Source organism: Lissotriton vulgaris, unplaced genomic scaffold (assembly GCF_964263255.1).
Source record: "Lissotriton vulgaris unplaced genomic scaffold, aLisVul1.2 SCAFFOLD_1988, whole genome shotgun sequence".
In the NCBI taxonomy this organism is placed as follows: domain Eukaryota; kingdom Metazoa; phylum Chordata; class Amphibia; order Caudata; family Salamandridae; genus Lissotriton; species Lissotriton vulgaris.
The window spans coordinates 333,162-359,785 of NW_028255791.1; the positions used below are offsets into that span (position 1 = coordinate 333,162).

The following is a 26,624-nucleotide window of genomic DNA, read 5'->3' on the forward strand; positions in this document are numbered from 1 at the left end:
CAATACACATCCTCCTGTCTGGGGTGGTGCTCGCACCTCCCCAAGCAGGAAACCTATTGTCCAAACCTCCGTGGCTGGAAGGACTCCCAGCAGCAGGAGGTCAGACTTGTGTCTGTGGCAGCAGCATCCATATTGTGATGCTGGGGCTCTGGTTAACTTTAACCGGGATCTTTGGACTTAACATGTCTTCTCCCTCTAGAAGGGTGGAATGCTACCCCCGTCACCAGAATTGGCGAGTGGGTAGGATTCCAAAGCGTATGACACCTTACACGACATGTTTGGATAAATCCAAACCAAAGTTAGCATTAACCGCGAGGGTTATAATGCACTTAAGAGTATATGGTATGGCAATATCATAGAACAGCTATAAGGACATGGTTCCGAAAGCTGCAGACAGGCTCAGCTCAGAGCACCCTCTCACACATAACCAAGCACTCTGCCTTCAGGATTGTTAAGGCCTGCCATAGGAGTGACTTATAGGTTTCTATGTGTCTATATGTAAGTAGGTATAGGAATACTACACCTAAGCAAGGGGGATTACACGACCTTGCCCCAGCTGAGTGGTCAGCCAGTTGTGTCTATTTGAGTGGCCAGCCAGGGGTGGCAGAATACATGCTGCAGCCCCTGGTAGGCCTTGGTTACACCTATGCCCTGAGTACCTATGGTACACTTCTACAGGGGCTGACAAGGTGAAGCAATTCCCAATTGTGGATGTACCTAGAGTACATGGTGTGAATTTAGAGAGAGTGCATCTGTGCTGTGGGTCCGATTAGCAGGCCCACAGCCATATCTAAGTCAAACAAGTAAAGCAAAGCAAAAAGTGGGGGTGACCATAGGAAGCAGACCCTACTCTCCTACAACCTCTTTGGACGAAGCTGTAAAAATTGCCAATATCATACATGACTTCAAGGAATATGACAAGATACTGAGTAAGAGGCGGAAAACACAGTGTGTGTGTGTGTGTGTGTCTTAGTCTGTGTCTGTGGTTAGGAATAAAAAGTGGAGGCTGCTGGAAGTACTGTCAAGCCGTTCTAGCAGAGGAGGAATGTTGAATCAGAATCACATGACATTTTGTCCCAAAGATGAAAGATTTGGGACAAAGTGTCATGTAGCATCTTTTAAGCTGTTCCCAGTATAGGGGAAAGAAATGTAAATAAAAAATGTAAATTGATACTTGTATAGTGCACTACTCACCCGCAAGGGTCTCAAGGTGCTTGTACGAATACCTGTGGAACCCATCCTTGCTTTCCCTGTGAGGCGTCCACTCCTGTGCACCCCCAAGGTGGAGGCCAGGCATCCTTAGCGTTGTGGGGGCCGTTGTGGAGATTAAGCAAGCTATTGCCCAGAGTTGCAGAGTGGGACTCCATGATTGGAATAGGCACCGAGGCGAGAATTATCAGGTCCAAGGAATTTTGAGCCCAAGACCCGCCGAGGCGGGGAATTGAACCCTGGTCCTGGGCCAGACCTCTGCATCAGGGTCTGCCGCTCTAACCATTTGATTTAAAGAGTATCACTAGAAATCCTCTCCAGAGTTTTTTTTGGAAAGTGCCAGCACTTCAACGTAAACTCTTTAAATTACTTTGCAAGGGCCTGCAAGATGAACCTATATGGAAATAGTGTCACGATTGTGCTGAAAGAAACTAAACAAAACTTAGTCAGTAGTGTCAATGGGATGCTTTTGATTGTGCGAGATTATATGATGATTTATCCTTTTGAAAGATCCCATTTAAGATATTGTGTTTGTGCCATTACTTAGAGATTCTGGTTCAAAGATTAACATTATTTCTAGAGGCACTATTGAAAAGTGGACAGAACCAGAATTCATTTCCAGCTGGTATTATCCTCGGCGTGTACAATAGTACCAACATTCATTTGGAGGGACATTATGAGACCACAGCAGAATGCAGATTATAGGCAGTGTGGTGGAAAGTACATGTTTCTTTTGATGCACCCGATATTTTAAGGTAGCATCACCAAGGGTGTTGGGCTCAACAAGTCTTGTGGTGGATAATGAAAGAGGGAGCAATATTTACCTAGCTTTAGTATGCTCAGTGACCATACAGACCTTCACTAGTTTGGTGAAGAAGTGTATTTTACTGCTCACATGGTCCTCGAGGATCACTGGGAAGATCATGCCATCCCTGATGTGGTGCCTCCCTAGTTTGGCCATGGTAGTTTATTGTTTTGTATTTTAGTTGCATTTATATGGTGATTGGTATGCCTGATGAGGAAACAATATTATTTTATAGATGGTAGCTTGCTATTCTATGTGAGTGCCGTAAATGGTAGTGTGTGTCTGATGAGCGACATATAGGGACAGTGTTTGAGGGCCAGAGTTGTCCTGTTTTGTGGTAAAACATCAGCCAATAGGAATAGGAACTATACAACCGGCCGTAGTAGCAGCTCTGATTAGGCCATTGTAGAGAGAACAGATGCACAACGATTGCATGACCAGCCATAGTACAGGCCCTGAGGAGTACACTCGGATATGACTGGGGAGCATCCCATAATAGTGGTCATTATACAGCTGGCCATAATAGCCACCTGAGAGCCCACCCATTGTGGTAGGGAGTAACCCAAATTAATAAACATTACACAACTATCCATGGTGTTTATACATGTAGAGTCCACCCACATATCTGTGGGCATTATGTAACAAGCCCGGGCATATGAGGGGCTGAGCAGAAAATCCCATAGAAATGGGCTATATACAAACAGCTATTTTATATGAACAGAATGTTTAGTTCAAGCGTGGCAGAGGGGCACTTAAAGACATGATCAAACACCAGGTTTGCACAAGGAACAGTGATGGTGCCATCTATTTACATCAGACAGTGACTAAATAAAGATCAGACTAAATATGTACATGAGTCACTTGGTCCACCCAATAGTGGTGTTGCACACACAAAATATGACCAATTAAAACATCACAGAAGCATTTTACGGACAGAGTGTTGAAGCCTAGGCAATGGATTTTCTGGCTCTGTACTAGGCAGAGTCAGTGTGGTGATGCTCGAATCCTTGTATGATCTCAAGTGCATCTGGGTACTTGCTGAAGTTGGCTTTGAGTTTCAAGCTTCATAAGTAAGCCCAGTAGAATAAACTCCGAAGCATCACGGGGAATCGATGTTTCTTCCTCCTAATCATGAAAGCTGGTTAGGTGTAGTCAAATTGGCATAATCTTTTGAAAAGCCAGGTCTTTACAGCCTGATTGAATAACACGTGATTTCCATTGGTTCTTGTTGACTGCAATTTGGAAATAAAGATAGCTTGCCAGAGATTTATAGAATATCTCTCAGTAGCCAGCATGTTGTAGCACACACTCTCATTCTCTATCATCTTCAAACTACAGAAATATTTTTGATTGGGGGGAGCTCCTAGTCTTACTAGATTACTATGGACTAGTGTGACCCATGAAGACCTCTTGCAATAAGTGAAACATGATGTTTGTCGTTCTCCTGGTCCCTGTCTTCTCCAGGAGTCCACAGAGGATGAGTTTTTGTTGCCATACTTTGTAAGCTTTAGAAAGGTGGCAAGAAGTAGCCGAGCATCTATGTGGGTGTTCCCGAAAACAGATCAATATTGAGGCTGTTTTTGCACTTATGGAGCTACTATGTGGTTTCACTGATCCCCAAGCAGAGTGGATCCTGACCGCTGTGTCCCCGTTGTAGACACAGCCTCGGCTGTTATTTACCTTCTGTCCATTGTACATCTGAAATGAGACCACGTTCCTATTCTTCAGCACCTCCTATTGAAATATCTATCAGATTTAAGATATGAGGATTGTGTGCACCTCAGAACTCTTGATAGAGCATCTTTGTGCATGCTTTAATTGTGTCCATATTTGAGGTAGTACAATACTAATAAACCGATTAGAGAACTTTAAAGTAACACCAGTAGCTAAACACAAACAAGCATTGGCATAGCCAATAGGTCTCGCATTTGGGGCCTTATAAGTATTTAGTTATGCAGCACAATATTCTTGGTGCAACTTCAACTGTTGCATGGCTAAACACTTATAAGGTCCCATAGGCGAGACCTATTGGCTATGTCAGTGCTTGTTTGCTATCTAATTCACTACTGGAGGTCACTTTATTTTGGTGCACTGGTCTATTTTCTATCCTAGACCGGCCCTGAAAAGCAAATCTTAGAGTATTATCTAAATATCACTCTTTCTGAGACAAGTAAGCACTTATTCAGTAACTGCTGAAATTAGACTTTAAGAACCTTTCCCAAAACTATCTCTTGCTATCATGCCCTAAATTCCTTATAACAATGTTCATCCCATCTGAATTCTGTTCTTTTATGCAATAAGTTTGTTATTACCAGATTTACACAGGATTCCCTTTAAACTGCCTTGAGCAAAGCACTGGCACACCTGTTTCCGAGCCTTTAAAGGAATAGCTGGCATTGCTATTTAAAAGCCTCATGGAGGTCGAAGCCTTTTATGAGTAGGGATTGCTGCCACTGTCATGTTCAGGTCTGGCAATGAAGTATTACTGTTACATTGTACAATGTTTGCAGTGACGTCAATGAAGTGCATGCACTGCTCTTTAAAATTCCTGCAAGTGCTGCCTCTGCCCTTTACTTTTCATGCAATTATGTCACTGAACTGTCCTTCAAAAGTCATATCTGGCGCTGCTTTTATAAAATTCCTTCAATGTAGGAATTGCCCTTTAAAGAGTTTACGTTGAAGTGCTGGCACTTTCTAAAAGAGACTCTGGAGAGGATTTCTAGTGATACTCTTTAAAAGCCCCCCAGAACTATACTGACATTGGCTCTTCAAGAATGGGGAAGGAGTTGGGAGGGAGGCACGCCTCTTTTCATGACGTCAATTATCTGGCAAAGCCTTTTGTTTGCAGCTCAAAAAGTTACTAAAACACGGTGACACTCATTGCTACGCAGTTAGCAAGGGTTGAAAGGTCACTTTTTTTTGCAGCTTATTGTTACTTTTTAGTTACACTGGTACTAATGAGATGAAACCTTTGCCCAGAAAGTATTAATGTGTAAAAACGACAAAAGAATAAAGTAATCAATTTACAAAATATGCAGCATAATTTTCATTTACTTGCTGCATTATTGCATCGCCCCCTCTCCCCCCTGCTGCAAAATTCCAGTGGCCCTGACTGAGGTAAAATAATCGGAATATGTAAAAAGTAATTGTCTGCACGTGCCACTGTATTCCTCCTGTTCTCTTTGTGTAGCTGCGCTGTCCAGTTTTGGGCATGAGTAACACTGCACCTGATTGCAAGATTATTGCTCTTCTTTATCCGGGCATTAGTCTTGAGCCTCAAACCTGCTCTCTCCAGAGCCTTAATTATAGCACTGGAATAATCATTTGTCTGCTGCAGGTTGCCTCGGTGCTTTGAGATGATGGGCTTTCATGTTTATTTCGAGGGCAATTGAGCCTGTCCTATCCGTTACAGACTGATTGCAAAACACGCAAAAATGAACAGTACCGACAAACGCAGCTTTATGAAAAGAGGCGAGGAATCATGTGGGTGGCTGTTTATGCTGCAGTTCTGGAAGGATGCTGCGCCAGGGCTTAATTGGTGCCGGTGTTTGCAGGTGCTGGGCACCGGCTCTCCGTTTTGGGGCACGTAATTCCTATTTTATCAGCAGCCCGTTCCCCAGACAAATATAGAAAAAGCAGGAAATGAGAGACAGAGGGGAAAGAGGGAAGAAAAAGAACGTGCAAGGCAAGACAAACAGACCGGCAGTGTAGGCGAGTGGCAGAAAGAGGCATGACGTTGAATTAGGACTAGGCAGGCTTTATATTCGACGTTCTGGACATTTGGCTGCACGAGGGCTGCCTCTTAAAAAAAAAAAAAAAAAAAACTTGTGGCCTCAGCACTTAAAAACAAGCATTGGCCGTGAAAGGGACACGGCCACGCGGCGCACAAAAGTGAATGTGAAAGTGATCTCGATCAATGGAGGAAAGACAGATGGCGGCTGCGCACGTGCATGCTCACGTGCACGCAAGCTTTACGACACCAAAAGCTTGTGGCAGCACTTCGAAAACCCACCTACTAAATGTCTCGCATATAGCGCATGCGCTGGCTCAGGTGAAACCTAAAAAGGTGGACAGTGAATCATTTTGGAAGTGGAGGAAGTTAAAACCTCATACAGGAGAATTGTTATACCCCCACTATGCATAAGGAGGGCCAGTTACAGAGAATATTGGGGGACCTGTCCATTTTCCCAGTCCTTTTATGTTCTGTGGGAGATTTTAATGTTTTGAATCACAAATTGGACACGTCTTCAAAGATTGCTGGTTATTAGGAGACAAACTAAATATTAGACTTGCACAAGTGTGACAAGTCTATGACTTGAAAGACCCAGACTAGAGATAATTTATTTTTTTTGTTTTATTTGTATTTATTTAAGTTTACTATTGTTGAGGAATTATAGAGCCTCAATTTGAATGTGAGCATTCTTCAATGGGTATAAACAGCCGTAAATGTGCCAATATTTGAGAAGCATTTTGGGAAATGTATTTCAGTACAGTTTTGAAGAAGGAAATATATATTTATCATGGAATAAGCCAATATATTGCCGAGCTAAATGTGGACTCCAAAAACATTTTTTTTTTTTATAAATGGTGTCAGGAAGACTTAAGGCAATTACACAAGACAGAAGTGATCGAAAAAGGTTTTATTTCAAGACGTTAATTACTAGCTCAGACCAGCTTGTTATTTTGGCCAATGGATATGGCACAGCCCGAAGCGGTGCCTTCAATGGTCTTTTTTTCTTTTCTTTTTTTTTTAAATATATATTTTTTTTATTGAGTTTCCAAGAAGAAAAGCATAAAGAAGACTATAGACACAATATTAGCATTTAAAGGTGCACCCAAACATCATTGTGTACATGACTCCACGCTAGGAACCCAAAGTAAATGACACTACTGCATTTGTTGATACACTTTATATCCGTTTTGTTCACACACAAGAAATTCCCATGGTGTCGTCTAGTGCCTTCGATGTTCTTAAGTATCAAGGCTTTCGGTAGAGAGGCTGGGTCTTTCTCAGACAAACTCTCCAATTTTGGGTGTATGTATGTGCATTGATAGTGTGTTGTGTGACTTTCCATAGGACAGTAATTTTTTGTTTCTATAATATCTTAGTCGATGTTTAAATCTGCTCAAAACATTAAAAAAAGAAAGTAGTGTGTTGATCCGTCAATAAGGGGACAAGAAATAGGACAAGGAAGGGTGTCCCAAAACATTGAATTTCCATTTTAATTCCCATATGAAACTGTGCTCTCCAATACAGAAAAACTGGTTAACGGAATTACTCTAAAGTTGGCAGAAAGTTAGACCTATAGTCAGAAACTGTGCTTTTCGGTAATTGGTGTAAATCTGTTGAGAAGTTTGCATTCGAGGAGGTGCTCGGTGGTAATGAAGAAGTTATTCTCCTGGAAATGTTAGTGATGTCTGGACCATTTTTTACTGCAAAACTCCAGCGGTACTGAAAATTAAATTAGAAAATATATATATTTGAATTCCAATGACTGAGGGAGACTTTTCTCCTGTCAGCCAATGAGGTACCCAGGATGGTTCTGTGGTATCTCGCAGTCTGATTGGCAAGCCGCAATTTCTTGGAATAATGTTTCAGCAGCCATTGCAGGACTCACAGACTCAGTCATTTTACATATGATCCCTAGTTAACTCTCCTCCTCCTGTTTGGCTATTGAAGATGTTCCTTTTAAGTTCTCCCTCTGCAGATTGTGTCATTCTGTCAGCTGCGAGTAGCAGCAACACCTAAAAAGATCTTAGGCTTCTTATGAAATGGTAGATGCATCGCCTTTTGCCAAAGGAAAGGCACCTTTTTATGTGGTGTAAGGATACCCAGCCCTCCACCAATGAACAGCTTATAATCACCTTTGTAATATGTAAAATAATCTGCGGATTGTACAGGAAGTCCAGCGCTTTTTACTTAGCACTGTGGGTCCACAGTCTACTAGAGATTTTGTGATGGTAAGAAAATATGTAGGTGTCCCTAAACAGGGCACATTTACTACATTGTGGGTAAACTCCAAACAGCAATAAATGTTCTTAGCTTTCCTGAATGCAATAGTAAAACAATTCAAACATGTGAAGGTGAAACAATGTTTTTAGTTACTACATTTTATTTAACGCAAACATGTATTCATCAATACATAGAGATACCTGGAAACGTACAAAACAGTATAGAATGTGTCTATTGGGTGAGCACAGGGTGAGGTTTGAGGAGATTTGTACACCACTCCTGACAAAGATGTCATATTACTATAAAAAATTATGATCTTTAATCGAATATAAAGTATAAAAGTGAAGTGGGGAGAGGATCTTCAAAAAAGAGTGAATAGATGGAGGAATTATGGGAAAGATCATTAACGATAGTGCACAAAATGCCAGTTCTGATTAAAGGATTGCAATCACATCATTATATGTGTTATTGTTTATATTATGAACCTAAATGGGTTATATGTTTTAGAAATGGTCAAACTCCAACCTGTTTCCGATGCTTCGAAGTGGCTCTTTAAAACATATATTTGTAGACTGGTCCAAAATATTGAGGTTCTGCAAGGACGATTTTAAAACACTATGTGACGTATTTTATTGTACAGTTAATCACAATAGGGTATTGATTATATTGGCACTAATTGAGGAAGAATTATGGACTTGTGTAGATATTCAATTTATACTGTTTACACTGCACATAACATGATTGTTAAGGGTCAGAATTCCAAATGCAGAAATTAAAGAAATACAAGCCTATATGCAAACTGAGACTTCATAATAAAACACTGTTTGTCATTCCTTCAACAAAGTTCTCCATATGGGGTTTGAGAGCTTTTGAGCTCAGAGTGATCATCTGTGGAACACCAAGTGTACTCAACACAACCAGAACATATGTTGAAATGTTTTGAAAAACCTCTGTGTTTCGCAAATAGGGTACTTGCACTCTTGTCCACCAGTAAATGTAGGGCCCTTTTTTAAGCACTTAAAGACAACAGCTTGAGTGAAAGTGTCCTATACAAATAGCCTAAATAAATAAACAATTCAAAAACAAGCATTGACAAAGACACTAGGCCTGCGCCTCAATGTCATGGATGAGACCTATTAGCTTTGTCAATGCTAGTTGTTAATTTTGTTAATGCCAATTCTTTTCACGTCCGGGGCGTAGATGACTGAAGGGTAAAGAATGTTGTTTACGGGTATGTTTTTTTATTTGCTATAAAATGTACAACTTTCCTGCTCTGGCAGTAAACATTTATCTGATCCTGGTTTGTTTCTCCTCCTCAATTAAGGTTCCTAAACAAAAGTACAAAATCTCAACCAAATCCAATAAAGTCTTTGATATCACAGAAAGAAAGGTAAGTTTGAGACTGTTATTATTATTTGCAAGGTGCTGGTAGTGCATAAAGAAGCCAAAACTTGAAATCACTATTTATATACTCTAGCCATATTTATTTGATTGCAGCCGACTCTTTCCTTGGTTTAAAAATATAGATATTTGTATTTGATAAAAGTACACGTCTTGTATTCTTCATATGGCTCACTATTTTAAGGATTGCCCAGCAGGGCACAAAGGCATTTGCGTATGTAACTGTCATTTGAAGAAGATGGCCTCCTTTCCATTAAAAATGTGTTCTCAAACAAGGAATACTTTTTGGGATTAAACACCAGAACCAAGCTCCACAACTGGCCTGGTGAGTTAAGAGCTAGAGGCTGACATTGGGTGTCGTTTTCAGCTCACAAGAATAAATGCCAACAAGACAAACTCACCCTTTCATTCTTCTGAGGTTAATATTATTTACAGTGTCTAAAAATACCAACATTTGTGGTATTAGGTACTGTATAAAAAGCAAGTTGTTGTTATTAATGTGAACAAGTAACTTTCCAAAAAAGTGTTAAAGGACAATCCAGGTGTGCCGAGAACACCTTTCCACACCTGACTCTAGTAGTCATTGAAGTAGGGATTATGCATAATTGTTTGTCAGCTGACATGTAGGGCAGGAACAAAGGACCTCCACTTATGTTTCAGAACATTTAGAAGATTTTTGTTGCTGTTTCCAAAACAACGTTTTCTATCTTCTTTTTTATAAGGGACAAGGTTGTTAGTACCTGCCTTGTGCCCAACCCACAACCCGGAGGACCAGTGTATCACGCTTCATGTGGTCTCTACCCTTTGACCTTTCTGGCGCAGGCAACCCTACCAGGAGACTAAGCTCCAGCCAGCCTTTCTCTCCAGGTTCTTGAGACACTCCAGTCCCTCGACCACTTCAAGGTGATAAGTTACAATTATCTTGAAACCCTTCACACATCACTTAGTATGATTTTTACTCATCTCACAGCATCACTGTCAGGGGCATCTCGCCATATTGCTTCCTGGATCGTCTCTCATTATCCCTCCTTCCTGGTGTACCTACACACAGCAACCCTCTGGCCCTGTGGCTAAGCTCGTTAGTTATTTTTTATAGTTTGTGTTTCTGTCTTTCAGATGTCCTAAACCATTACACTGCCAGGTGCTGTGTCCAATAAAACGATAGCGGCACCTCTGCGGTCATCACTCACAACATGAAAACACTTCCCATATAGGCTCTAAATAAAAACAACTGCTCCCAACTACACACTGTACACCGGGCTTGCTATCCATGAGGGTAAGTGCTGTAGTACACCACACAGGAGTGAAACATGCTATATAAATGTTACAATATAATACTACAAGAGAGGAAATGATCTTCTCCTTGAGACTAAGGACCATATGTACGACCAGTTTTTTGCGTGCGCAAACATGTTAGCGACCCGTTTGCACATGCAAAAGCCTACATGGCATGTACAAACACTATTAGGAAGGGGCGTTCCCTTCCTAATAGCGACTCTCTAGCCATGTATGAATGTTTTACGACTATAATTGCGGTTGCAAAACACTTGCAATTTACCGCCCTCTTCAAGGGGGTGGCAATGGAGTCGCAAATGGAAGGAGTCCCCGGGGGACCCCTACCCCTTTGTGACTGACTCTAAAAATATTTCTTAAGGGCAGGCAATGGTCCCAGGGACCACTACCTGCCCTTAAAAAATGAAACAAACTTTTTTTTTTATTTTTTTAAATGCATCCCGTTTTGCTTGAAGAAAAACGGGCTGCATTTTAAATTAAAAGCTGCTTCATTGACTAGCAGTCCCAAACATTGAGGTCTGCTGAGCCCAGCAGGCCACCATCCCTGGGCGGGCTAGGCATTTCCAATGGGGTCGCAAATTGCGAGTGGCTCATTAATATTCATAAGACTTGCATTTTGCGACCCCATTGGGAATCGCAATCCGTGTCTCTGACACTGTTGTACATTCCAAATTGCGGGTCGCAATTTGTGACTTGCAATTGAGAGCAAATTGTGATTTGCAATTTGGAATGGTCGTACATCTGGGGCTAAGTCCCTAAAGTTTACACCAGCTGATGACCTGGCCACCAAGATATTTCTGGTCAACGCTGGAGGGTGTTTAAAGTAACTAGTATACAGGGCTCAATGTAACTCAGCTTCAAATGCTGATAGTGGCAGGCTTTGGGTGACGTCTCTTTGATGTTGAGATTCAGTCTTAATGATCTGAGAAAAACGCTCCTTCTTTAAAATTATCGATCAATAAGGATTAATAGATGAATTTGGTTCCATTCAGACAACTGTTATCAAAATCCCAAGTGTGGTCAAATAACGTTCATCAGTCGAGTGTTAAATGATTAGAACAGCCAGCACATGTTTTGCGTCGCTTCTTTAGGGCCGAAAAACCTCAAATTAGAACAGGCACTTGTGAAAAACTCATCATTGACCCTTCCAATTTCATAATTCAAAATGTCTCATTTTCATGAATAACAAATAATTGTTTTTCGTCCCACTAGGTTTATCTTATAACCCTGTGTTAGGGGAATCTAGTTCTGCTCATAAATAGGAATAGTTCTGATCCAACAGCACAAAAATAAAATTTAGAGTTAATATCTGCAATGTTAGGTGTCCGCAGGACAAGACCATGTGCCAGAAATCATCTTGGTTAGCCCAAGACTCTGGGATCAGCCATAAAGGAGTAGAGTGTAGTTTGCTTTTCCTTAATACAGATGACCTGTGCACACGTGATTTTCATTAACAGTATTAATACTGTAGGGAGGAGGAGCTACGCGGGTATCCAAGATGGTTGCGTGAGCAGAGAGCTCCCGAGACCCGCCCCGCCCTTCTTGATCTATCCTTCTGATATCCTGGTTACTTCGATGGGCTTTTGAAGTACTACTCGTACTGGTGCTGCTACACTTTTCCGGGCCGAGATCGGACTTCGGGAACCCATTTTACGTCATCCTAAGTTTTCTGGCCTAGCCCCGGACGGGACCGGGGACTCTGCTGCTTTGAATGGCCGAGCAGTAATTCAACAACAACGGTCGCCTGGCATTTGCTCTACCGGTGGTGTTGCCACTTTCCCTTTCGGTTTCCGTTTCTCTGTCGAACTGATTGCCGAGGATCTGATCTGCATTCCTAGCTCCGGTGGTCTAACCAGCTGTACGTTCGATTAAGCCTGGGCCGGCGATCTGTGAATTTTCCGCGAAAGTGTGGCTTTGGAGTCCAGAGGGTCGCTGCTATCTTATCGCGACCGGGAAGACCCAACGAGGTGCCGATTCTAACATGGCGATGAAGCCCGAGCTGGAGAAGCGCAGGAAAGTCACCAACCGTGGGGGATCAGTCCAGACTAACGTGATAGATCGTTATACTCAGCCAAGAGGCTCCCCCAGCGCTGCTGGCCGCGGTACTGAGGACACGAGGACGGACCTGATGGCTGCATCGGAGGTGTCCCTTCAAGATCTAATGGTCGCCATTTCAGGACTCAAGGCAGATATGGGTCAACAATATGAGGCCATCGTGTCCAAGATAGACACGGTGGCGGTCGATGTCACCCTTATTCGAGCCGACCTGGAAAAAACCAATGAGAGGGTCAAGGAATTGGACCTTAAGGCTACCAGTCTGGTTACTGATATGGCGGAAGCACAATCGGAGATCGGGAATCTCCGATCATCGCATGATCTCTTGACCAGACGTATGGAGGAGTACGATAACCGGGCCCGACGGAACAACATTCGCCTGGTCGGGGTGCCGGAGGACAGTGGTGCTGCTTCGATCGATTTACTGGTCGAGAAGTTGATTGTTGGCAAACTTGCTCCCGCAGGCCTTAGTAAGTTCTTTGCAGTGGAGCGTGCGTACCGCTTCCCAGGTGGACAGGTCAAACCGGGGGCTCCCCCGAGGCCTATTATTGCTAGGCTATTTCACTTTCGGGACAGGGACGCCATCCTTCAAGCCTCTCGCAGACACGGCCCGCTGAAATTTGAGAACAGCTCCATTTCCATCTACCCTGATTTTACTCCTCAGGTGCAGCGGCAACGATCGGGATTCCTGGGAGTGAAACGTCGCCTGAGAGACTTGGGACTCAAATATGCGATGCTGTTCCCCGCTCGTCTACGTATCGAGTACAGAGAACGTGCTTTCTTTTTTGATCAACCGGACAGTGTTAGTGACTGGCTGGATTCATTGCCGAAGGACGACGCCGAGAGCGGAGGCCCCGGAGGCGCGGACGGAGGTGCATCAGCACAGGAATGACTTTGGGTCCTGAGGTCCGATTCTGGGTCGTAACTATCTACAGAGTATTTTTATATGCCTTCACTTTTAGGCCCAGGGGTGGGGCGGATTGGGACAGTCTCTCCCTTCCTCCTCAGGGGTTCTTTGTGTAGATTTTTGGAAGGGGCGACAGGCACACTGCAGTTTGGGGTGGCTTATGAGTCAGCAGGGGTGCAGGGTGGGGGGTGTTGTAACGGGTTCTTGGTTGGGAGGTGGGGGGAGGGGTTTTGGCTGTTTTTGTATTCAATGTTTTTTCTCACATGGTACTTTATCGCTTACACATATCCTTGCTCTGATGTTTTGGGAGGAGGTGGTATGGGAGTCATACTGGAATGGGGGGAGGTGACATGAAAGTGCTATCTTGGAATGTTAATGGTTTGGGAGATAGGATTAAACGTGGTATTGTGCTTCAATTTATTAGACGCCATTCCCCTGATGTTGTTTTGCTCCAGGAGACCCACTTGATAGGGAATGCTTGTAAAGCTCTTGACCGCCGAGGTTACCGACTTGTGGCTCACGCTGGCTTTACGTCCGGGTCCCGGGGGGTTGGCATAATGTTGAAATACTCTTTGGCCCTTGCAATTGATGACGTCACCCTCGATGATCGGGGCCGATATGCTGCTGTCTCGGGGAGATGGAAGGGGAGGCTGGTTGTAATTGTTGCTGTTTATATTCCCCCGGGACTGCAGGCTACCACTTATGCTGACCTTGGTAGGACTCTTCTAGGGCTTCCAGATGGTCTCCTGATCATGGGTGGGGATTTTAATTCGGTAATATCTGGCAAGTGTGACCGGCTGCCCCCCAGGGTTCTACCATTGTCCCAGATGTGGCTGACTGACTTGCTTGAGACCTTTGGGCTGGTGGATGTTTGGCGGATGTTGCACCCCACGCAAACTCAGTACACTTTTCACTCCGGTGCTCATGGTAGCCTCTCGAGGATTGATTACTTTTTGATGTTAACTGCCAATTCCTCCTTGGTTAGTGGGATTCGATATCTCCCTAGGGGTATATCTGACCATTCCCCTCTGTTACTTGAGGTCTCGGTGGGCGGCTTTTCTGGCTGTAGGGTCCCTCCTATTCCTCCCTGGCACTTTGGAAATCCTCAGTTTCGCTCGAACTTGGTTAAGGCGATCGATTGTTATTTTGATGGGAATGTGGGATCGGTCGCTTCCCCTACAACTCTGTGGGAGGCCTTCAAAACTGTCATACGGGGCTCCGCGTTGTCCCTTATTGCTGCTAATAGGAAGGCGAGGAGGGAAGCTGTGTCAGCTCTTGAGGCCGAAATAACAGAACTCGAAACTGAGTTGGGTAGTGATGATACACCTGCACTTTTACACTCCCTGGAACTGAAACAGGCAGATTATAGAGCCCTGGTCACTGACGCTGCTAAGGTGATGTGTATGAATCAGTTAGGTCGTCTATATGATGTGGGTGATAAGGCTAGTAAGCTCCTGGCGTGGTTGGACAAGGCTGACAGACTGAATCGTGTGGTGCCAGAAATAATCCGTGAAACGGGTGAGAGTGTTACTGACCCGGGCGAGATTGTTGAATGTTTTGTGGACCATTTCCGAACGGTATACAGATCTGTGAGTGACCGTGATGAGGCTGACTCCTGTTTGCTTTTGCGCGACATCGCACTGCCTTGTGTGTCGGAGGAGGATAGCTTGGCCCTAGAGGCACCGATCACGGTGGATGAGATTGCCATCGCCATTAGGTCCTTGCAATCGGGCAAAGCAATGGGGCCCAACGGTTTGCCTATCGAACTCTACAAACTGCGACCGGACAAAATGGCCGCCCATTTGCGTACTATGTTTATTGATGCGTTCGAAGCGGGCCTCCTTCCCCCCCGAACAGCACCTGGCTACCATAGTGGTCATTCACAAGCATGGCAAACCTCGTGACCGATGCACCTCGTATCGCCCCATTTCCTTGCTCAACGCTGAGCCTAAGATTCTGGCCAAAGTTCTGGCTAATCGTCTATTGTCAGTGATCTGTGACTTGATCCATCCGGATCAGTCCGGTTTTATTCCCCATCGGAATACCGCTCTCAATCTTCGTAGGCTCCACAGTGTCCTCGCGAGAGCTGAGACCCTCTCTGAACCCGCAGTGGTGGCGTCCCTGGACGCCACAATGGCTTTCGACACCATTGGGTGGCCGTACTTATGGGCTGCCCTTTCTAAGTTTGGTTTTGGCCCTGGTTTCATTGCATGGGTGCGGCTCCTATATGAACAGCCATTAGCCCAGGTCGTAGTAAACGGCAGAGCTTCTGAATCGTTTCCATTGGGACGTGGCACCCGTCAGGGGTGCCCACTCTCTCCACTTCTTTTCGCATTGGCGTTGGAACCCCTCGCAGCGTGGCTCCGCTGGGAGCCCTCGATAAAAGGGATCCAGTGGACACCAGATCTGGAGGATCGCGTCTCGCTATACGCAGACGATATCCTTCTTTATTTCACTTCACCTCAGAAGTCTCTCAACGTGCTCTTCGATGTTCTCACCTCCTTTGGGAAGAACTCCGGTCTTGTTATTAACTGGACCAAATCATGTGTCTATGTTATAGCGGGGGTACTGCCTCCGCTACCCCGTAGATTCCCGATTCAAGTGGTTGCGGATGGCTTTAAATATTTGGGAATTTTTATTTCTATGGACTCCTCAGTGCGCTATGACCGTAATCTCTATGCTCCTCTTCGTCGCCTCAAGCAGGATGTACGAAGGTGGCGTGATTTGCCTTTATCTCCGCTGGGACGAGCGGCACTTTTTAAAATGATGTCCATCCCCAGGTTTTTATATGCCTTACAGAATTTCTTCGATCCTGTTCCTTCCCGTTATTTCCGTGAGGTTGAAGGCCTTCAGAGGCAGTTAATTTGGGACGGACGGGCCCATATCTCCCTATCAAAACTCACGCTTCCATGGTACGATGGCGGTATAGCTCTGCCTGACATCAGGCGTTATTATTGGGCCTCGCAATTAAGTGCGATCAACCATGTGACGTATTCTCCAGGGCCCACTCCCGCTTTCGCCATGGATAAACTCTTGCTGCCGGGCGGCAACTTCAACAGAGCCTTATATTCGAAGCCACCACTCCGGCCTCTGACTGGCCCGACGAAGTGTGCCGTGCGTGCCTGAAAGGACGCGACTGTGGCTACTGGTTGGAGTGATAGATTGACGCGCATGACCCCGCTGTATGATTCTGAACGGCTGGGTAACCTGTGGCATACGAAAGGGTTCGATAGATGGGATATGATTGGTATTAGCAAGGTGGAGGATCTTTGGGCCAAAGGCACAGTCAAATCCTTTGAGGCCCTGAAGTTAGAATATCAACTGGACGACAAGGAATATTTTCGCTACCTTCAGGTACGGCACGCCCTGCTCTCAACCTTCCCCCATGGGACGGAAATTCCCCAGTAGTCCCCGCTGGAAGACCGTATTCTGGATGGCCATGTCCCGGATAGTACGATTTCTTTAATCTACAAAAAGCTCATTAACACCAGGGCGGACCTTCTGGTGAAACTTCGGGCCTCCTGGGTGGCGGATGGCCTCGAATTGGATGACGAAGACTGGCAAATGACGATTTCCTCTCCCAAGGAGGTGGCCATTCCGGCTCGGCTACGCTTTGTACAACTAAAGATCCTCCACCGAGTGTATGTGACTGGTGTGCGTCTGTTACGGATGGGGCTCGCAACTGATGGACTGTGTAGGCGTGGCTGTGGAATGAACGGCACCTTTCTTCATATTTTGTGGGAATGTCCGGTTATTTCCGCCTTTTGGTCTAGGGTGCATGATGTGATGGGGCGAGTTACTGGGGTCTCCCTCCTTCCTGAGGCGAGACGCTGCCTGCTTAATGTGTGGGAACCCACGGATTGTACGACCGCTCAGACCTTCTGGGTCACCCTAGGCAACATGATTGCTAAAAGAGACATAGCGCAACTTTGGGGCTCCCACAGACCACCGGGAGTAAGTGCCTGGAAAGATAACATGGACTGGTGCATGTTTCGGGAAAAGACAGTCTATGAGGCTCAAGGTCGTCCTAAGTAATGGGGTAGAATCTGGGCACAGTGGAACGAATACCGGGGAGACATTTGTACCCCACCACGTGATTATACTGAGGCTATTCCCTCATCCCCGTAATTAATGTTCCCTTAGATTAGCATCCATTTCTTTTTAACATCCCTTTCATTGTCTCCCTGCCCCTTGCAGAACTGGTTCCATTCTTCTATATTGATTTCCCCCTTCCCTACCCTCCCATGAACTAGATATTCTTGCTACCATGTGAGTGTTTTTGTTGTTTGTTTGACTTTCGACAAAATTACAAAATTGAACCTTCCTTATCCTTTATATGATGTTTATACCGCTGCACCGTACTGAATCGACTTTTGGCCTTTCCGCAGCGCAATGTGGTTTATAATTCACTTTAATGTCATAGCGGCCGGCCCGATCGGGTTGTAGGCAGACGCTGTGTACTGTGCATTTGTTTAACCTCTTAAGCGCTGCTGACGGCCAACGGTCGTCACAAGCGCTACCTCCCCAGTGCTGCGCACGACCATTGGACGTCCATTCAGCACTAGTTCCAATGGACAGCGCAGCACTGGGGAGGGATATTTGCGAAGCAGCTAAGGTGTTAATAAAGGTTTTCAAAAAAAAAATCAAAAAAAAAAATACTGTAAGTATTTCCAAAACATCACAATCGCTCAACATATGATCCAAATGGCGTTTTCTTTCCGTTTCGTTTATTTGTTTTCTAGGTGCCCAGCCAACACGTGTTTCATCAGGGTGCAACCCAAGACTTCTTCAGGGCTATAAGATGTATAATGGCAATATGTTACACAATTGTACTGGCATCATATATTCACAGGTGGTGGCAGAGTCATAAAACGTGACCTCTTCACCTGTTGTGACATCCCAATCAGACCAAAATATTGAGTGTGCACAGGAAAGCAAAAGTCAACCTCTTCCGTGCATCTATCTGGCATAATGTCAAAGCCTTCGAACTCGCCTCGCATGTCAAACATATGATGAAAACAAATTTATGTTAAAGCTCGTCTAACAGCATCTTAACACCATCAATGCTGATGGTATTCCCCTCCTGTGCTGACCCTGATTTATTCCCATTGTTCATGACGAGCTCAGCTCGTCATGAGTGTATGAGAGGTGTACCTCATGACGAGCTGAGCTCGTCATGAGCATCAAAGGTGTTAAAATCTAATAATTACATCGAATATACATCATGTCCGATAACCATCACAAGACATTTTATATTACCAGAGCTCCAAATTATAAAAGCATCTTCCCAGATATATACGAAGTGCCAAAGAAAACAAAAAAAGGAACAAGAAACAAGTGATAGGGAGTAAAGGGCATGCAGAAAGATAGAAACCTATCCTTAGAAGACCATCTTACCTATTGGACAGATGGCTAGGGTGTCAATATTCCTACAAGAAGGGAAACAGAGTCTAATGAGTGAATAGGTAGACTACATTCTATAGGTACAGTGGGTGGAGTGGTGAAATCCACCATTCTCACCTCTCCGCCGGTTATACTTCCGCTTCGGCTGTAGCGTCAGAAATTTCCATAAAAAGAGTAGTGCACAGGAGTAGCTGGTAAGTAGCAATGTGGAGCACTAGCAAAGGGAAAACGAGTGTGACCATGAGAGCCGGGCAGCCACCATGGTTTAAAGGTACGCTAAACATGGGTATGTATTCCCAGGCAAATTAGAAACTAACGTACTCCATAGTGTGCCACTATACACGTATGTAAGGAGTAATTCCTACTAAGATGGGTTCTCAAACAGTCGAAATCATGATTCAGACTTAAGTTAAAAAACGCTATCACTGGCTTTCGAGACCCCCGACTGCACATTTGCAAAGCGCAACCTAGTGAAAGTAACTTCGTGAGTATCAATCTAGGTTGTAAGCTTAAAAGTTAACCCCTGCATTATCTACCAATGTTACCGGAGGCTCACCTATTAATGCTCCCTGCCACGTGACAAGAAAGTGACTCCGCTGGCGGCTTGGTTCGAATTCTGGAGCCAGACGCGAGTGAGTGCCCGGGTCTCCGTCTTGAATGGAAACGGAAATGAGAAAAGGCTGAAACGCCGACCTAGTTTCCGGAAAACCCAAAATTGTGCCAAACCCGGAAGTGGGTTTGTATAAAGACAGCGTATAACGCAAAAAAACAAAACACAATACTTATTTTGTTCCAAGAGTAAAGCGTATTTGCGTGTGAATTCGGCGCAAACTTGAAACTGATGTGCTCCCAACTCGATCATTTGAAATACACTAACCCAAAACGTCCAAGCGGAAATGATTACCTTAGTCATTGGCAAATAGCCCAAGTTCTGCCTACAAATTCAAGAAATGATCTAAGAGCGTAGTAGTAGACTCCAAATAGTCATATACTGGCAAGGTATTTATGCAACATGCCATAGTCATCCTGGGGTGATTCATAAGATCCCTGTGTAGAGAGAAATGCCGGAAGGTCACCAGATAAAGAGTAAGAGGATAGAACTGGTGACAAGTAACGCCCAGGTGACAGTAAAACTACATGATGATTATTAACTCATAAGTACAATCAAGTAAAAGGCAATTCTTCGTTTATAGCTTATAACACTAATCACCACTCCAAGTATGGAATGATTTCACAGTTATTATTAACAGGTCCCATTTCAGGCAAACATAGACTCATAGATGGATGTTACAAATTCCATCTATTACGCCCAACGCTCTATTCCTAGCAGGCTCATTGAAATGCAGAGTGTATGCAATATGTCACTATGTCAATGCTATCTGCGGGTTCTCAATCTCCTAGGAAATACTGTAACTCATGATCTGTATTGAGTCCCAGTTAAACCGCCTTAAGGCGCATTATCCAGGTGGCCTCTGCCCGGCATAGCGACAGTTCCCTGTCTCTGCCTCTTTGATGGGGTGGAATCATTAATATGCCAAAGAAATCATGGCATGTATGGCCATTGGGTATCAAGCATCCCCATATTTTAGCGCTCTGGCATGTTCACTGATGCGATCCTTCAGCATCCGAATAGTACTGCCCACATATTGCTTCTGGCATTTGCATACAATTACATAAATGACAAATCGGGTTATACAGTGAATGTTCTGCTTGATTGTGTATTCCCTACCATCAGGACCTTGGAAGTTGTGAGTATTGTGCAGTGCCCATTTGCACACGCCACAGCTTCCACACTTGTGAAAGCCTAACTTTTGTTTGGTAAGCCAGTCATTGTCTCTGATAACAGAGGGGACAGTCGGACTTAGAATGCTTCTCAAAGTAGTACCTCTTCTGTATGTGACCATTGGTCTACTGGTGGTGAATGTCTCTAGGGACTTATCGGCTCTTAAGATGTTCCAATGTTTATATATGTTCCTAGTGCGTGTATCAAGAGGGAGAGAGAGGACCAGATAGCTAGTCCAGATCCCCGGTTTATATGTATAGTTAATCAAAAAAGGACTAGCTGGGATGGGGTTGGTATGATATTATATTGTAATCATACTGGCGACTCAGTATTGTTTTGTCAGGGGGAGATGGCACCTGTTGGGTGTCTTTAGAAAGCCCTCACCCACCAACCTAGTTGGTGGCATGCTTCATCATCGGGCCCACCCAGTGACACCTAGCGTGTCCCGGGTGTGCTACGACGCCTGACTACAGCGGAGCAGGTATGTCACTGTGTGTGCGGTGAAGGGTGTTAAGTAAGTGAGTTTAAAACGGCTTGGCGGGGGTCCCAATACCCAAAGGGTAAGAATACTTTATTAAATGGGCCTCCGCCAGCGGTTAAAAATAAGGCAGCGGGACGTGGGAGGCGGGTTACGACCTCCTACGTCCTTTAATGTGTCAACATGTTTCAGCCAGTGCCTTATCTGTAATCTGGCTTTCTTCAGGACTGATAAAAATGTGTGTGGTTAAAATAGGGGATGTGTAGTGCAGGCTATGTGTCTACACGCCCTAAAGTGTATCTAACTGTGAGAGGGGGGATTCCCTTCTCAAGATCACCTGTACAAATAACATAAAGGGACATAGACAAAACATACATGGGAGAAAAAGAGTCACTAGGAGAAATTTGTCATAGGTGCTGACAGCCGGCTAAATAGCGATGGGGTGCAGGCTATTCACGGCTCAAGTGTAATGGTACTGGTGGTGCCATTATGGTGATAGATCGCACTAGAACTTCGGTGGTGAAGTGATTAAAACAACGGAAATGTAAAACATTGGTGAAAACAGTGAAAAAATTAGGCGTAAGGGCTATGGCTTACGCTAGTTTTAGGTAGGTCTGACTTCAAGTTTATTGAAGTGGCATGGGGTTGACCCTATATAGGAGACAAAGTTGGGACCACTGGGGTTAGGAAACCTGTTGGGAGAAAGAGAGCGCTTACCCAGTGTAGAGGTGGTAGATCAGCATACTCACAGGATTTCTGGTCAGAGCCGGCGTGGGACCTGTTGTGCCTCCTTCGCAGAACCGGTAAATGATGGCTTGATCTGCTGGTTTATATACTGGTGCTGATAGGTTAAGTGAGGGCACCTGGAGGTGGAGGTAATGGTAGAAAGACTCGAGTTTTCGAGTCATGGTCGCGTTGCCTTGGCGCTGATAGGCTGAATGAGGCCACCTGGAGGGGGAAAGACTCGGGTATCGAGTCATGAACGCGCTGCAGGTGTGCCGGTTGCTTAGCGCTGTAGCGCGTCGTTGTGGCTCGTTTGCGCATGCGCGCGAGTCAGTGGCTTGTCTTCGCGCATGCGCGAAACGGGAATCAGAGAGGGCGCATGCGCGGTGGAGCAGTGTTGCCGCGCATGCGTCTGTGCTGTTCTGGGCGCCCTAGTGTTGCCGGTGCTATGGGAGATTATCGCGATGGGTGGTTATTCATTGGGAAATATATGAGGGGTGCCAATAATTAAGGATTTACAGAGAGTTACAGAAATGTGCAAGTTAAGCACACAATAAATGAATTGCTAGTCACGGAAGCTGGTGGTCAAAGTGGTGACAAGCAAACAAGACCCATTATTCAGGGGAAAATGCTACCCAGAGGTGCTGAGGGGTTCTGGGGGTAGCTAAGTGGGTGGGTATTACGTGGTAGACAGAGAGTTCCAGGGAATGGCATCGTTCAGGCCATTAGTGGATGTAGAAAGGCGGTATATCCATCTTTGTTCTTTATTGAGCAGTTTTTTGTCATTATCGGTGGGGCTTTCGGGGATTTGCTCAATGACTGTCCAGGAGAAGTCATTGGGTGTGTGGCATTGGGTGATGAAATGGTTTGTCAGTTTACTGATATTCTTTTTACATCGCATCGTACTGCGATGCTCGGTGATCCTGGTTCTAACTTTACGTGTGGTCATGCCTACATATCTGAGGCCACATGTACATGTGATTAGGTAAATCACATTACGGGAATTACAGTTAGTGTGGCTCCTTTGGGTCCAGATTTTGTTAGGTTCCAGGTCTAAAGTTTTAGTGTGGGATGTGAGATGGCATACACTGCAGTCATTGCAGGGGTAATGTCCTGTGACTCTGGGCATACCCCAGGCATTGAGTATGGTGTTCTCCGCCGGTTTTGGGGGTGGTTTTGGGCGGGTGTTGACTAGTTGGTCTCACAGGTTATGGCACCTCTTGTAGGCGAACCTTGGTAACTCCCAGTTTCTCTGTCCAGAGTTAATGATTTTCCAGTGCTTCTTGATAATCTTCGCCACGTCATTGGAGGCAGTGTTGTAAGTGGTGACACAGGTTGTAGGTTGTTCCTCATCTTCTTTGATGATGTCCTCCAGTAGTGCTTCCCGGTTTTGGTTTCTGGCCCTTTTCTGGGTCTTCTTAATGATGGCCTTGGGGTAACCGCGGTTTTCTAGTTTTGTAGCTAGATCCGTGGATTGTGATTTGTAATCATTCACATTTGTGCAGTTTCTTCTGATCCGAAGGAACTGACCGAACGGTAGGTTTTCTTTGAGCGGCCGGGGGTGGAAGCTGGTGAAATGGAGTAATGAGTTCCTCGCTGTGGGTTTATAGTAGGTGGTGGTCACCAATGTTCCATTCATGGCAGTTATTTGTAGGTCAAGAAAAGGGAGTTGATAGTTGCTGGCTGTACTTGTGAAGTTTAGATATGGGTCTCTGCTGTTGAGCCAGGTCAAGAAGTTGTCCAGTTCATGCTGTGAACCTTGCCAGATGACCAGTATATCGTCGATATATCTGTGCCATTTCAGGATATGGTGTTTGAACGGGTTGGTTTCCACTGCGATGTTGGTGCTTTCGAGGTGGTGTACATAGAGTCCAGCCACGCTCGGCGCGAAAACACTGCCCATTGAGGTTCCATTGGTTTGCAGGTAGAAGGTGCCGTCGTACTCGAAGTAGTTTTCTTTCAGGGCGAGGGCTGCACATGCCAGTACAAAGCTCCTCGGAGTGTGGTAAGGCCAGGGTGAGGCTTCCAGGGTGTCATGTAGTACCTGCAGGGTTGCATCTTGTGGGAGACTAGTGTACAGGCTTTCCACGTCAAGCCCTACCAGTAATTGTGTGTCAGGGTTGAAGGTGATGTTATTGATTACCTGTAACAGGTGTTTGGTGTCTTTAATGTAGGAGGGGGTCTTTCGTACCAGGGGATTCAAGAAGAAGTCACAATATCTAGAGAGTGGCTCTAGTACAGAGTTGATGCCCGACACAATTGATCTGCCTGGGGGTGGGATGACCCCTTTGTGTACTTTGGGTACTGTATAGAAGTACGGTACTCTGGTGTGTACTGGGCAAAGGTATTCAGCCTCCTGTTTGGAGATGTGTTCCTCGTCTGCTGCCCTTTTGACAAGGGTATGTACAGTTGTTCGTAGCCGATCAGTTGGATCGTGTTCTAGTCTGCGGTAATTCCTGCGGTCGCTGAGTAGTCTGCGGCATTCTGTTTCATAGTCAGTTTTATCAAGGAGTACAATGCCACCTCCTTTGTCCGCTGGTTTTATTATTAGCGTGGGGTTGTTTTGGAGGCGTTGTATAGTCTGTCTGTCCTCCCATGACAGATTGTTGAAGTGTGTGGTTGGGTTGAGATTCTCAATGTCATGATATACTGCCTGTTCGAATGTGGTAATCTAAGGCGGGATGGTGGAGGGAGGTGGGACGAAGGTGGATTTGACTCTAAGCCCTGTGATGTTAGGGTTGTCATCAGGTTGTGTGGGATTGGGGGTTGTTTTCTCAAAGAAGGATTTCAATTTCAGTTTCCTGAAGAATTGTGCTAATTCAGCATGCAGCTTGAATTTGTCAAGTCTGGTTGTTGGCACGAATGACAATCCCTTCTCCAGGACTGCCTGTTCCTTGATGGACAGTGGGGTGCTGGATAGATTAAACACCAGTGACGGTTGTACAGTGGAGTTCGATATTTGCTCGTTCCTGGTGTTGCCTCTTTCGTCTTCTGGCGTGTGTTGGAGCTCACTGGGTTTCCTTCTTCTGCCCAATGTACCTGCGTGTTGTTGTGCTGGGTTGTTCTCCGGCGACCTCGTGTTCTGTGGCCCCGTCCTAAAAAAGGAAAATTTGGACCGCGGTTGCCTGCAAAAAGCGGCATAGGACCGGTGGGGTACATGTTGGGGAAGCCAAAGTAGGGGTTCTGCATGTGGCTTAAGTTCGGTGGGAAACCATAGAATTGGTTTGGTTGTCCTCCTTGCCAGTGGTTAGGCCATCGTTGTCCTCTGCGTCCTCTTCCTCCCCGTTTCTGTGATCCACTGCTAGAGTCACTAGAGACGGAGCTGTCATCACCTGAGGAGTTGGGGTTGTTGGTATCTTTAGTAGGCGGGGTGTAGTTCTCCTCTGAGTATGGATATACTTTGGCATAGGAGAATTTCTTGAGATCTTTCTCGAATTTTTTAAATTTGGCCTGGGTCAGGTAGTCCTTGTACTCATTGAACTCCCTATTCTGGTCATCTAGTTTTTTCTTAAATGATGTGATAGTGGCTTTAAGGGCGTGTAGACACATAGCCTGCACTACACAATCCCTATTTTAACCACACACATTTTTATCAGTCCTGAAGAAAGCCAGATTACAGATAAGGCACTGGCTGAAACATGTTGACACATTAAAGGACGTAGGAGGTCGTAACCCGCCTCCCACGTCCCGCTGCCTTATTTTTAACCGCTGGCGGAGGCCCATTTAATAAAGTATTCTTACCCTTTGGGTATTGGGACCCACGCCAAGCCGTTTTAAACTCACTTACTTAACACCCTTCACCGCACACACAGTGACATACCTGCTCCGCTGTAGTCAGGCGTCGTAGCACACCCGGGACACGCTAGGTGTCACTGGGTGGGCCCGATGATGAAGCATGCCACCAACTAGGTTGGTGGGTGAGGGCTTTCTAAAGACACCCAACAGCTGCCATCTCCCCCTGACAAAACAATACTGAGTCACCAGTATGATTACAATATAATATCATACCAACCCCATCCCAGCTAGTCCTTTTTTGATTAACTATATGTATGTTCCTAGTCATGATGTCTACTTTTAGATTGTAATTGGTGACTAATCTCACTGGTTGTGCAGCAGTTTTGGTGGACTCCTTTTCCCTCAGTGTCTCAGTGCGTGTAACCTGAAGTATGCGCTTCTCTGCTTTATCCAGGGTTCTTTGTTGGTAACCCCTGGCCTTAAATCTCCTCTTCATGGCATGTATGCATGATTGGAAATCTGTGTTTGTGCTGCGATTCCGCCTTGCCCTGGTAAATTCCCCATAGGGGATGGCATTGACTTGATGAGTAGGGTGCGCACTGGAGGCGTGCAAAACAGAGTTGTACGCTGTAGGTTTACGGTGCAATCTACTGTGTATTGAGCCCTCTTGTACATATAACTCTACATCCAGGAAAACAAGGCTCTATTTGCATTCAGAAAGAGAAAGAATTCATGTAATGTTTCTTCTGGGCCTGACCACAGGAGCAGACAGTCGTCAATATAACGACCCCAGTACACAATATATTGGCTAAATTCGCTACCTGTGTCGCCCAGATCCATTTGGCTTCGAAATATCCCATGAAGAGATTAGCGAAGGAG

At 45.1% G+C, this 26,624-nt stretch overlaps 1 protein-coding gene across 1 annotated transcript in view; it reads left to right on the forward strand.

Moving 5' to 3' along the window:
• Positions 1-26,624, forward strand: part of LOC147658895 (putative RNA polymerase II subunit B1 CTD phosphatase RPAP2) — a 189,979-nt gene that overhangs the window by 78,842 nt on the left and 84,513 nt on the right. Inside the window, exon 5 of the mRNA XM_086952049.1 lies at positions 9,292-9,357. Coding sequence (XP_086808175.1) covers positions 9,292-9,357 — 66 coding nt within the window. The remainder of the gene's footprint in view (positions 1-9,291; positions 9,358-26,624) is intronic.